General features: G+C 48.6%; 1 protein-coding gene across 1 annotated transcript; it reads right to left on the bottom strand.

Annotated features, from left to right (window-relative positions):
- Window positions 1-229: 229 nt before the first annotated feature.
- Window positions 230-12,352, bottom strand: MRRF (mitochondrial ribosome recycling factor). Its single transcript, XM_066332937.1, has 7 exons — window positions 12,333-12,352; window positions 11,874-12,067; window positions 11,466-11,621; window positions 10,083-10,201; window positions 7,275-7,366; window positions 1,925-2,084; window positions 230-522 (listed from the first exon to the last, which is right to left on the bottom strand). Exons 2-7 carry the CDS (start codon window positions 12,040-12,042, stop codon window positions 445-447), a joined length of 774 nt encoding a protein of 257 aa, XP_066189034.1. The 5' UTR covers window positions 12,043-12,067; window positions 12,333-12,352; the 3' UTR covers window positions 230-444.
- Window positions 12,353-12,573: the final 221 nt, after the last annotated feature.

Here is a 12,573-nt window from a genome sequence, read left to right as displayed (position 1 = left end):
CTGGCAGCTGCCAGCCACGGCACGGGGCAATGCTTGCTTTGGAACAGCCCAACCAGGACCTGGCTGTCACCAGGCTGCTGCTCCACACCTCATTCTGACTTGGTTTGAAGCAAAACCCAATGCTGAGGTTTGCAGCAGGACAGGCAGGTTCCCCTCGTGGGGCTGATGGTGTAGGGCAAACACGGGGGACAAAGTGAGCAGGGCAGTCCTTCCTCTGTGCCTCCAGCAGTTTCCACTTCTCCTTCCTGATCCTTTATTTTTGATCTCAGATCATCCAATTCTGATCCCACCTGGATAAAGGACAGCCAGGGGAGCTCCCCCCTCCCTTCAGCACACCCCAAGGCACAGAGCTGCCCCTGCCCATCCCTGAGGCTGCTGTCCCCAGGCAGGGCTGGCTGGCAGTCTGTTCCTGCTCCAGGGGGAGTGTGCCCATTGGGATGGTGTTTATCCAAGCAGCTCCTTGGTCTTGGCTGCCAGCAGCTTGTCCATCTCCGTGGCAGCCTCGTCTGCCATTTGCTGGATCTGTGGCAAGAACAAATCAGAGTTCTGCATGAGGTGATGGCCACAGTTTAAAGGGAAAGGAGTGACCAAATGGCCCTTTGGAACCAAGCTGAAAGTGCCAATAAAACCCCAATAGTGCTGGGGGCTCCTCCTGGGGGTTCCCACCAGCCCTCAGGGAATTTGTGTCAGTGTGACACCCTGACTGTGAGAACAGGGTCTGCTCAAAGGCTCTGGACAGAGATGCCCACACAAAAACTCCTGCCTGAGCTGCACCAGTGATGGTCAGGGTTAACAGAGACTCAGGGCAGAGACAGGGAGCTGCTGGCAGCAGGGCAGGGGGCTGTTACCTGCAGCAGCACTGCAGGAACACACAGGTCGTGTCCAGTACACGTGCCAGGAATTTACATACCCCTTAACAACCTGATTATTCCTTGTGAAAAGAAATTAAATGGTGATTGCTCGAGCCCAAGGATCAGCGCTCTTGGTAACAAGAGATGGACATGGCTGGTGTGCAAAAAGGATGACTGGAGAACACTGTGTGTTGTGCACTGGTTCCACAGGATTTAGATCTGCTTGTCCTCAAGGTCTGACAATGACCTTTGCTCATAATGAAAAATTTGGGTACAAGGGGGAAAAAAAAAAAAAAAATTCCACTGGAGATGTTACCTTCTACCAGTGCAGAAAACCATCTGTGTGTGCTGTGGGAGAGCTGCTTTCCCCCAGGGTTTGGTTACACCAGCGTGGCCATTTCTCTGCTTGCACAAACGCTCTGTATATCCGTGTTTATTTTTGTGAGCACACACAGAACTGTCCCAGAGCATTTGCAATGTATCTGACTTTAGCTGTTAATAAACAAACAGCTAAGAAGGAATGGCCTGCCTTCAGAGGCATCAATTCAGCAGAACACTTAGGCTTGTGCCGGAGTTTATGCCCAAGTAATTGACTTTAGTGACATCTGCTCTTAGGGAATTAGGCATGTGCTTAAGTATTTCCCTGAATTGGAGCCAAAAACTCTGAACAGAGATAATCTTGCAAGTCTTTTCATTAACAGCAACTGGAGCAATGCTCATTAACACATTTGCAGTGGCCAGGCACAGCGTGAGTGGTGGTACAGCCGTGGTCATGGGTTCTTTCACTCCCTAAATTCTGCTGGTTGGTGCAACGATCCCTCGTAGTACAAAAGCTTTTGGGGAATTCCTTCTCCCTGTGTCAGCTTACTGCGGTTCATACCCTAAATCTGGCTTGGAGCTTGAAGCCCCAAATCTGACAAAGCAAAAGGAGACACAAATGTCACCACCAGCTCCAAAAATCCAGCCCAGGGCTGGCCATTGCCCCTCTGGGTTCTCAGTGCTGAGGATTTGTCAGCAAGGGCTGGGACTGAGCTGTAGGACACCATCACACGGCAGAAGGAAAGGAAAATTACCTGCTTCTCCAGCAGTCTGATGGTATCTTCTGACACACTGCTCTTGAACTTCTTTACTTGGGTGATGCTTTTGCTTCTCACCTTTCTCAGGGCCTCTTTGGACTTGTTGGTGGACTGCTTGGCCAGCTTGGCCAGGCTCTCCCTGTGCTCCCTCGTGACCCTAGGAGGCAGAGGAGGGGAGAAACATCAGAAGGAAAATCAGTGTCATGTGTAGCACAGCCAGATTTATTTTCCGTGGAGGGCTCTGGGTAAATGAGTGATCCTCTCCAACTGCTGCTGTCCCTGCCCAGGGACACACAAAAGCTGCTGGGTTTAGATGGAGCTGGCTCTGTGTGGAGACACTGTGTCTCAGGAGAGAGGGACTGGACAGCTCAGGGCACGTTTTTATTCTGCTTTGGTCCACCTGAGAAAATCTGCCAGCTCTGCACAGCATCCCAGGGAAGCAAGTCTTGAGCCTGGAATGGAAAATTTCCAGCCCAGCCCAAAGCTGGGGATCTTGGACTGAATCTTGCTTTAGAGTTGTTGCTGCAGTGCCTGAAAGTCATCTTGAAATGTTCAGACTTTCCTTACTTCCTGCTGCCAAAGCATGTGTGGGAAAGAGGAAAAATCCAGCTCCAGGCTTGAAAGATGGAACCGAAAAGTGTCATCCTGAAAAGCACAGAACTGCAAAGCCAGGAGGGAATGTCTGCTCCTGAAGCTTGGATTTGCCTCCCTGCAGCTGAAGAGCCTGAATTCTGTACCTGGAAGCTGAGGAGACCAGGATTTCCCACCAAGATGATATGAACACCTGGGTTAAGAGAATGGACGTGGTAAGCCACAGGTAACTCAGCCCAGGAGAACTTCTGGAAAACCTTCTCCTTGATGTGGGGCCAGCTACTGCTGTGGTGTCACCAAAAAATGTTCAACTTTCTGTCCCAAACTAAAAACTGGTGGTGAAGGGGCCTGGCCATCACAAAGGCTCATCAAAATGGGTGATCTGTCCCCTCAGCTCAGGTCATGCTGCAGCACCTACAGCTGACCACTCTCAAGTGCTAGTGTTTAACAGTAATATTTTAATTATTTTCACAGCTCTTGGAGTTTCCAGACTGCCTGGAGAAGGAAAAAATCCTGGTGCATTCCCTGAGACTCACTAGCAGGAGAATGCGTGGGGGTGATACTGCAAAATAAACATTTCACAGGAGTATTTAGAAATTGGCTGCAGCAGCCTGGGTCACCAAAACCCTGGGGCCAGGACTCTTTGCACAGAGAGCTCAGGAAATGTGGGGTGAGTTTGGCTCTGCCCTGCAGTGGGGCTGGGTTCTGGGGGCACAGCTGGACCCTCAGCCTGTCCCCACTGCTGGGTCTCAGGCAGCCATCCCCGCTTCAGTGCCAGAGGGAAGAGGTTTCCCAGAACCAGTGAGTATTTAGAGGAATTTGGGATTGCCAGGAGAGCTGGCAGAGGCAGAGAGCAGCACCCCAGCCTGTCCTCTCCCTGCTGAGGCCAGGGAGTGTCCCATGGGATCTCAGAATACCCTGAGCTGGAAGAGTCCAGCTCCTGGCCCTGCACAGGACAACCTCAAAATCGCAGCCAGGGCCTGAGAGCCTTGTCCAAAGGAGCTCTGGCAGCCCTGGGGCTGTGCCCATTCCCTGGGCAGTGCCTCCTCTGCAGGAAGAACCTTTCCCTGATCTCCAGCCTAACCCACCACATGTGGCACGAGGCTTCTGCTCAGCACAGGCTCGAGCCTGGCCCAAAAGCCAGGAAGGGAGCAGAGATCCTCGTGGTTCCCCTACATCCCAACACTGACACCTCTGGGGCTGCTCACCTCCCCAGGCAGAGCCCTGCAGCACATCTGCAACGCCCCAAAGCTCAGGCAGCACTTTGGGGGTGAAGCAGGGAGTCCATCCTGGTGCTGAGCCTGCAGGAGGGAGCTGGGAATGCCGCAGGGTGGGAGAGAAGCAGGAGCTGCAGAGCCATGGGAGCCCGAGCTCGGCCTTTCCAGGGTATCACTGCCCTGCCCGGGGCTGCCGAGCCTCGAAGGAAATGTTTTTGTTTATGCAGAGCTGCCAGATTTCCTCTGCTTCTTGGCACGGGGTCACAGCTCTCAGGCCTCCTTGTCTGTCTTTATTAACACCAATTTCTTTTTATCGCCGGCGAGTTTCTCCGCGGGTTTTATGTTCCAGCCAGGCCCTGTGTAAATTCTCAGCAATGCTACCAATAATGCCAGAAAAAGGACACTTTTTCCAAGCAGATGCTGTTTCTGCTTAAGGAATCCATCAACACGAGCCAGGCCCGAGGTTTCTAAGGACAGTTGTTTTAATCCTGCCCCGAGATCTGGGACTTTGAAGCTGCTCTTGGGTCTGTTTTCTTTTCTGTCTAATAACCACTGTCCCTATTCCCCTCCCGCAGCCAAAACCAAGTGTGAAGTGAACTTGGGGAAAGGGGCTCAGATGGGGAATGAGGACAAGGTCAATCCCTGCCATTCCCCAGGGATTTTTGTCCTGCCTGCAGCAGGGCAGAGCCTGCTGAGTGACACGTCAGGAGGGGTCACATCTTTTTTTCTGTTGAATATTCTTTTTTTTTCCTGCCTCCCCCAGCCCCAGGGGTTTAAGCACTGCAGCCCCTGATGTGTGGCAGAGCAGACCCTCAGAAAGGATGACCCAACTGAGCTAAAAACAAGACATTTCTCTGGGTAAGAGATTTCTGTACCTCCAACACCAGGAATTTCCTGTGAAGGAGAGGGATCAGTCAAAGGAAAGCAGGCTGAACTAAACACTCCACATTCATAATTGCACATAAACACAGGGTGCAACATTTATTGCTCAATGAAATGCAGGCAAGAGCTCCTGATGATGAGCAGGAGCAGCTCAGAACAGCTTTGGGGTGTTTTCAAGTGATATTTTTTTGGTCCTTTCTCCCCATAGTAGGTATCTTTGCTTATTTCTTAAAGGGCAAAAGGGAAAAAAAAAATATGCTCACAATGAGTCATTAAACTTTCAAATGAGTCATCTGGCTTTCAGTAAAGCATGTGTAAAAATATTACTGATTTACAAACAATATCCAGTGTAACACAATAGGTCCAAAAAAGATGAATCTAAAAATGAGGCAATACCATAAAAGACACAAGGTCAGGTCAAATTCGGCCAAGAGATCAACCAATACAAACGTTCCCATGGATGGTTTTCTTTCTTCTTCTTTTTTTTTCATAATTTTTTATTTTTAAACCCTCAGAGGCTACTTTTTTATACAAATAAATATTGCCTGTGCAGAGTTAGCCACACAAACAGGAGAATGCCTTGGGGAGCAGAGGGATCCTGGCAGGCAGCAGAAGTAAACACCAACGACACGAGTGTATTTTTTTCTGTTAAAATTGCACTGCCAAAAACCTAAACCTAAAGAATAAATACTGAAAAAGCAAACTCCCATCTTTTAACTGCTCTGTTGAAACACTCTGGAGCACAGCTGGAGCTGCACAAGGCAAAATATGACACGTGTGTCCAGCTGACAGGTCAGAATAAAGAGTGTTATAATAACAGGTAAGGCCAATTTGGATTTGGTTTCATTTTTCCTTAACCTCCCTTCATGAACAAAGCAAAGCCTGCAGAAGCAATATTAATATTGTCTCTTCATTTCTGATTTGTTGCTTATTTTGCACACCTGACGTGGTTCTGCAATTTCACTGCATCTGTCTGTCCTGTATTCTTTCATGAACTGCTGGAAATAACGCCAAACTTTAAAAAAAATTATAAAAGTAAATGGGGGATATAATTATTTCTGCCCTGCCTTATTCATTAAGGGTTTTGTTTTTTTTTTTTTTTTAACAGGCTGAAACTGTTTGTCTTTTTGTTAAGTGGCTGAAACTCCCAGAGCCTCAGACATGGAGCCAGAGAGTAAAAGGGACTGGAGGTGCCAGTGAGGACAGACCCACAGCTCCCAAACCCAAATCCTTCACTCAGGACTTCCCAAACAGCCAGGAAAGGACCAAGAGCTGCAACCCTGACACAGGAACACACGAGGCACAGCTTCCCTGGGGAAGGAAGCCTTGTTTTCACTCTGCAGCACCACTGAAGATGGTGACAGACCGTGCACATTTGTTTAAAAACACAGTATTTTTGTTAAAGCTGGGGATTTGCAGTTTTGGAGTTTCCTCCCCTGCAATTCGTATTCAAGGATGACCCAAGTACCCATTAACAATCAAACCACTGTGCAGCAACCCGGGAGCCTCAGCAATTATGAAGATAATGGTGCCCTCCTCCTCCTCCTCCTCCTCTCCTGAGGAATGGGGGAAGGGCAGGGAGCACGGGGAAGGAAAAAAATCAGCAAATAGAATGATAATGTCATTCCCTCTCACCGACGGCAACGGAAAGCTGCAATTAGACTCCTCTGATCAAAATGCTGGGTAAAAATTCCATAGGGTTTTTAAAGGAGATGCACAGCACAAGGAATACCTGGCTCATCTTCACCAAGAAGTCACCTGCCAGTGCAAAGGAGGTTTGTGCATGCCCCGTGTTTGTCTTCACCATGGTGTGAAACCGTGCCCACCTCCACCTGCCCAGGGTCTTCAGGTGCTGCAGAAGGTCTGAGCATCCACAGGAACTGATGAATTTTCCTGGTTCAGAGGTCCCTGGTTTTATCCAAATGGGCCCCATTCCCAGGCAGAGCCAGGGTCACTTCTCCTGATCCCAACTGAAGCGTGGATGCAGCAGCACCTCCTGCCTTGTCCAAGGTATCTGGGAGATACTTGTGTTGGCTGAGGGAAGTGATGCTCAGCCCTTACCCAGGGGCAACCTGCTTTTCCAGCCCTGTACCAAAACTTCCACACACCCAGTATGGAAATTTCCACACACCAGTTACACACTGTGTATTACACAGAAGAGTGAGCAGATTTTTCTGTCAAAGCTGTATGTTTTCCTCCTCTCCCTTTGATGAGTTCCTCCTAGTGCTCTCTGCAGCAAGGTGCTACTCTCCCCTAATTCTACTGGTTCAACACTGCTGTTCTGTGCTGGTGTAATTCCAGGGATTTAGAGCAGGGCAGCAAAGGATCAGCCCCTGAATTAAAGCAAAACAGTTTCAAAAGCCTTTGGCTCTCTCTTTCAAAGTGCTGCAGCCAGCTAGGACCAAGCTTCTTCTGCAGAGGGAAGATGAAAAATAAGACCAATCATCAGGTGCCAAGATGTGGTGACTGAGAGCTCAGACGCTCCAAAGAGGTTTCACAAGATGCTTCTAAAGGCTCAGCTTTTTTTTTCCCCAAACCCAAACCCAAACTACAGCTCTTTGGAAAGCAGCAATCCTGCCTGTTTGCCCTCTGAAGGGCACTCCCTGCAATGCTCTGTGCTATCCTGCACGGTGAGGAGTCTGGGCACTGACACTCACTTGGGAACTGGCACCCGAATCACCGTCCCGTCCACCTCTGGGTTCAGGTTCATGCCACTCTCCCTTATTGCCTTGGCAGCTGCAGCTGTGCTCTGCAAAACAGATCAAAAGGTAAAAGGGAATTAGGAAATAATCATTCCCATATGCCAGAACTCTGTCAATAGTTGGCAATCCATCTCCATGGAACATGGAAACATTTACTTCTGTTACCAGTAAGATCAGGAAGTTACATTGGTGCAGAGAGCTTTGATCAAACCGAGTGGGGAAACTCCAGCCACTCGTGTTGGGGTAGGGGGGCACCGAGGGGAGGACAGGGGAAGGGAAACAGCAACAAAAAAAAAACTGTTTTGCCTCTCTGAAACTATTTGAACGGTTTGAGGCAACGCAGAGCGAAACCGCAAAAAAAAAAAATAAATTCCCAAGGCAGGGCCTGACTGTGGCAAAGGAGATGAAAGATTCTGAGCGTTTAAAGATTCCAGTTGAATGTTTCCCCCTAGAAATCACCCAGTGCCAATTCTGAAACCTTAATGAACTTAACCACTTCAGCACTGACCACAGGACAGCGGGGCAGCAGCAGACGGCTGAGAGCCAGTGCTCGTGCCCAGCTCTGTTTATTTTACAGCTTATTACTGAGGATTAGCTTCTCAAAACTCCTCCACCACAGGCTGACACTCTGCTCTGCACAGAAGGTAGGTTGGCAGGTTTTCTTGGTGACTGCAAGGTGATGAAAAGGCTGATGAAACGTCACAGGGTGTGGGTGCATCTCTACAGAGTGCCAGGTTTCGGGGTTAAAGCAGAGTTTGGCAAAGAACACCCACAGGACTCTGCCAGGTCACTGCATTCTTGACTCTGACAAGGCCCAGGAGTCTTTTTTTCCTGTGGCACTCACATTTTCTACCAGGCACGATGCTATTTTGATACCCTTTGCCATTATTAACTTTAGCGCCAGGCTGCTGCAGGATTTATGTAGCTCAGGCTGTATTTATAAGGCTCAGCTTTTGCCAACTGAGGCACAAACTAAAGCTCTGCAGATTTGTTCAGGTCCCTCACGTGTGACATCACTGAATGAAATGAATGTTCTGCTGGTGTTCTGCAGGAGACAACTGCTGTCCCCTGAAACTACAAGGGCAGAGAAAATGCAACCAAAATGATCTCAGCACGTCAGGAATGTCAGTCTGTTATTCCATGTTCTGCAGGAAAGAAATGCTCAGTAAAAACTGTGTTGTTTAACACAGATATTGGAGGAGATAGAAGTAGAGGAGAATAATGAGAGAAGGTTAAATATTGCAATATTGCCCCCATCCTCTTGTAGCCTGTGAAAAAAAAATAACTGTAGTTTAAAAACCAGCATTGTTTGGTTTTGTAACTCTTGGGAAAACATACTTTGGCTCTGCAAGCCCTTTTCTATGATTATTTTATTTCTCAGACTCTTCAGGCAATTTTATTTTCTTCTCAATGTCATGAACTGCTGACTCTATGCTGTAAACACTGGCATGAAGTGATCGTGCCTCTAATGGTTTTAGTCCAACCCATCACAAAACAGGAATGGGTATAAAGCAACTGTAGTGAGAGAAACGGTTCTAGTGGTCCTTTAGCACAGAAAGCAAATGAAGGCAATGCTATCTAGAGGATATTTAATTTCTCACCTGCCCATTTCTCAGCCTGAGCTCCTGCTTGGACATGGGATAAGCCATGGAGGACTTCCCTGGCCCTCTCAGCACTGACACTGCAAGGATGAGGGGCCTCCATCCTTCAGAGCCTTGCTACACACAGGATACACTCCAAGAAACACTTAGGCATCAAGTGCCTTACACTGACCTCCTCTGAGACTTTGCTGACTTAATTAATTGGGGAAAGCCTTTGGAAAATAAATAGAGATAAGCCCTGGCAAAGCTCCAGCCCTGGAGCGGGATGAATCGTTAACCTTGTGCTGGCTCCTGCTCCCCTGTGCCCAGCTCTGCCTTAGACAGGGCACCACAAGGGCTGCATCCTGAGCTGGGATTGGGATTTGCTGCCTCCTTCAGTCTAAGACTCCTGCAGAAAATGAAAAGAACTCATCTCTCACGGAAGATAAATCAGAGCCCCTAATTCGGGTTGTGACCTGGAGGTGCTGCCGAGGGAGGAGCAGGCTGAGCTCAGCAGTGCCCAAGTCGTGCTCTGTGACAGCACTCAGCATCAGCCAGCTCAGTCCCACCAGGGGAGCTGTTCAGAAGGTCACAGCCTCCATCAGCAGCTTCTCTCAGGGGTGTCACCAGCCCTGGTAATAATAAGCAAGTTTTAGATGAAGTCCCCAGCACAAATTCCAGCTACAGGTCTGGTTCTGTGCATGGCCATGTCTTGCCAAAGAACTGGAATGAACACAACGGGGCTGATGCAGCCTTTGCAGCCGTGTGTGCAGTTCAGGTGAGCGTGTGTGTGTGTGCTCATTCTCATAAATGTGTGGGAAATGGGGAGGGCTGGTAGGGCACAGTGAATCCAGGCATCCAGTCCGTGATGCTTCGTGCTGTTTTGCAGATCCAGCTGAGGGGAAAACGCCTGCAAAGCAAACCCCTGCAACTGTGGCACCCCTTGGGTACAGCCCTGACCCTGTGCTGCTGCAGGTGAGCTGCTCTGGGAGCCACATGGGGCTGGGGAGTTGCTGTCAGCACCAAAATGTCCCTTCTGTTCTGTGTCAGCACAAAGTGACGCAGCCCAGCCTGGCTCTGCAAGCCCTGCCACGTTTGAGTGATTTTGCCTAAATGCTCCTTTGCTCAGCATCAACCTGTTTGTTCCCCTGGCAATTACCTTCCCTCCCAGTGGTGTGCTCACCTCGGGAAAATTGGTCATGTTCACTATCATGAGCTGCGGTGACTTCTGTGAGATCTGCCCCAGCTGGTTCAGAGGAAACTTCCCATCCTTTGTCATCACAGTTATGTGATCCAGGGCCCCTCAAAAGAACCAAACACAGGGAGGTTCAGAGTGATAAAACACTGTGCAGTGATGCTGAAAAAAAAACGTGTCCACATTGTCCCACTTCCCTTCTGCCAATGCAATATGCAGAGGTTACAAAGGGAAAAAAATGCTGTTTATTCAGACTTCAGGTGGTGTTTGTGTTCAGGCACCCCCTGTGTGTCCACAAGTTAAATATTTCAAAGCTGCTCTAAAGCACAGAAACATGAAAACAAAACTCTTGTTTGTTTTTGCTACTAGAATAGAAAAGCTAAGCAGGATTGCTAAGAATTAACGGGAAATGGTTATTTTCTAATTCTTGCAACTTAGAGAAAATCAAAATGTTGCTATAAAAATCAAGCAACATATTTTCTTTAACTCAGCAGTTAAGACAGTGCTGTCTTAAACCCCTCTTTTGTTTTTTTGTTTTTTTTTTTCCTAGGCCCCCAGAGGGGTGTTGTACCCTGCCTAATTTAAAGTATTCAGTTTCTCCCTGAGCTACTCTTAATCTGCTCTCTACTTTCTGCTGCAAAATGTTAACAGGCCAAAAAGCACATGGGACAGGAGGTACTTTATCAGTGCAATTAAACAAAAAATACCTATGGTTAAAATAAATAGTTAAGAGACTGAGCTACACTTTCCAGCTCCATTAAAGCCAGAAGTGCCCCTGCCAGAGCTGGGGTGGTGAATGATTCAAATTTGGTCATTGTTTAATGTTAAATTTTACCCCTGAAACTTGATACCCTTACAAATGCACGTGTTCAGAGTGTTATAGTAACTGTGGCTTAGTCAAACACATTCACATTTCTTCCTAAAACACAAAATCCATGAAGTGAACGAAGCTTGTAGAGGTTGCTACCCCAAAAGATGCACAGCAGAAAAAAAGTTTGCATGTGCCAGACACCGGCCCAATGGCAATTTCCAAAAGGCTAATTTAATGGCAATTGGATTTTTCCTGCCCTACTGCACCATTAGCTGACAACCTGCTTCTCCATCACATCTGCAAACAGTTCAGTTAGACACTTTTGACATCTCCCACTTAAAAAAGCTATTTCCAGGAAGCTATTAACAAAAATGGATCCTTCCTGGTCAAGCTCAGGGTGAAGAAAGCCTCTAGCTGGGGATGTCAGAGTTGTAGGAATTGGATGCCCAGTGGATAACTCCAGGAGAAGAAAATTGATGTTGAACAAATTTCAGTTGTCCATTACTAGGATTTGTATTCTAATTATAGGCTACAGAGCATCACACAAGGAAGTTACCAACCTGGTGAGGTTCTAACATTGAGATTTCTGCTGAAATCTTCCTTCAGAGCTTCGATGACTGCCTGCATATCTTCACTGGTTTCCTCCAAATTGATAATATCCTCAACTAGAGCAGCACTGATATTCACTTTGGCTTGACTCTGCCCTTTACCTTTAGCTGCAGATTACAGAAAAAAAAATTAGTTTCTTCTTCTGAAAAGTTAGAAAGTAAAAAGAAGTTAATAAAGTCCTGGTCAGATTTAGAATCGAGTCTAAGATAAACTGAAGCAAAACCAAAATAGCTGTATTTTTTTAATGAGTAAAGAGCTCACCACTTGAGCACAACAGCCAAAATAAATAAATATCATATATATATATAAAAATATTGAGAGAGAGGTTACAAAACCCTGAAAAAAGCTGCCATTTTTACCTTTTTTGGTGGCCAGCTGTCTGCTGAGCAGCATGTGCTGGCCACAGTGCCTGCAGCCCTCCAGCAGTGGGGCTGGGCATCCTCTGGGAGCCTGGGGCCTGCTCAGGGCGCAGGAGGAACGGAGCAGCAGGGCCGGGAGAGGACGGAGGCACCTGAGCACCACAGCCATTGCTCACTGCTCTGCTCTGAGCCACCTGCAGGGAGAGAGGCGGGGGGCAGCTTCATGTGCTGCAACCAAAGAGATGATGCTCTTAGTGCTGGTTATGGGGGCGAGGTGACAGCTCCGTGATGTGGGCAGCAGGTCTGGCGATCTGCAGTGACCACCGGGGAAATGCGGAGTGGGAAGGGCTCGGTGGCTGCCAGCCCGTGCCCAGGGACCACCGCATCTGGCACATCTGGCACATCTGTCCCGATGGGCCTCTGACACCAAGCCCACGGCTGTGAGCAGGACCAGCTCACCCCGCCATCGGGTGTGCGCACATCAGCCGGGCCGAGACTTTAATTTCTGCCTCACGAGCTCTGACACCCGCATATTGGCAGGGTTTATTCCAGCCTGGGCTCGTTCGAGGCTCCGGGGTGTTTCAGCAGCTGCGGATCTGCTCCGCTCACAGCTGCGGTAACACGGACGGGACTCCGCGGAGCCGGCGGCGCGGCCACCGGGGGAACCGGCCCTCCTTCTGCCGGGGGCACCGGACCGCCT

Source organism: Sylvia atricapilla, chromosome 19 (assembly GCF_009819655.1).
Source record: "Sylvia atricapilla isolate bSylAtr1 chromosome 19, bSylAtr1.pri, whole genome shotgun sequence".
Classification (NCBI taxonomy): domain Eukaryota; kingdom Metazoa; phylum Chordata; class Aves; order Passeriformes; family Sylviidae; genus Sylvia; species Sylvia atricapilla.
The sequence above is the reverse complement of the archived record's forward strand: the minus strand, read 5'-3'. Positions and strand labels throughout refer to the sequence as shown.

Coding starts and splice junctions, on each gene's coding strand:
- MRRF (XM_066332937.1), bottom strand. CDS start 12,042: ATGGCTGTGGTGCTCAGGTGCCTCCGTCCTCTCCCGGCCCTGCTGCTC. Junction 10,202..11,465: donor CAATGTTAGAACCTCACCAG/GTTGGTAACTTC, acceptor GGTTCTTTTGAG/GGGCCCTGGATCACATAACT. Junction 7,367..10,082: donor ACATGACCAATTTTCCCGAG/GTGAGCACACCA, acceptor TCTGTTTTGCAG/AGCACAGCTGCAGCTGCCAA.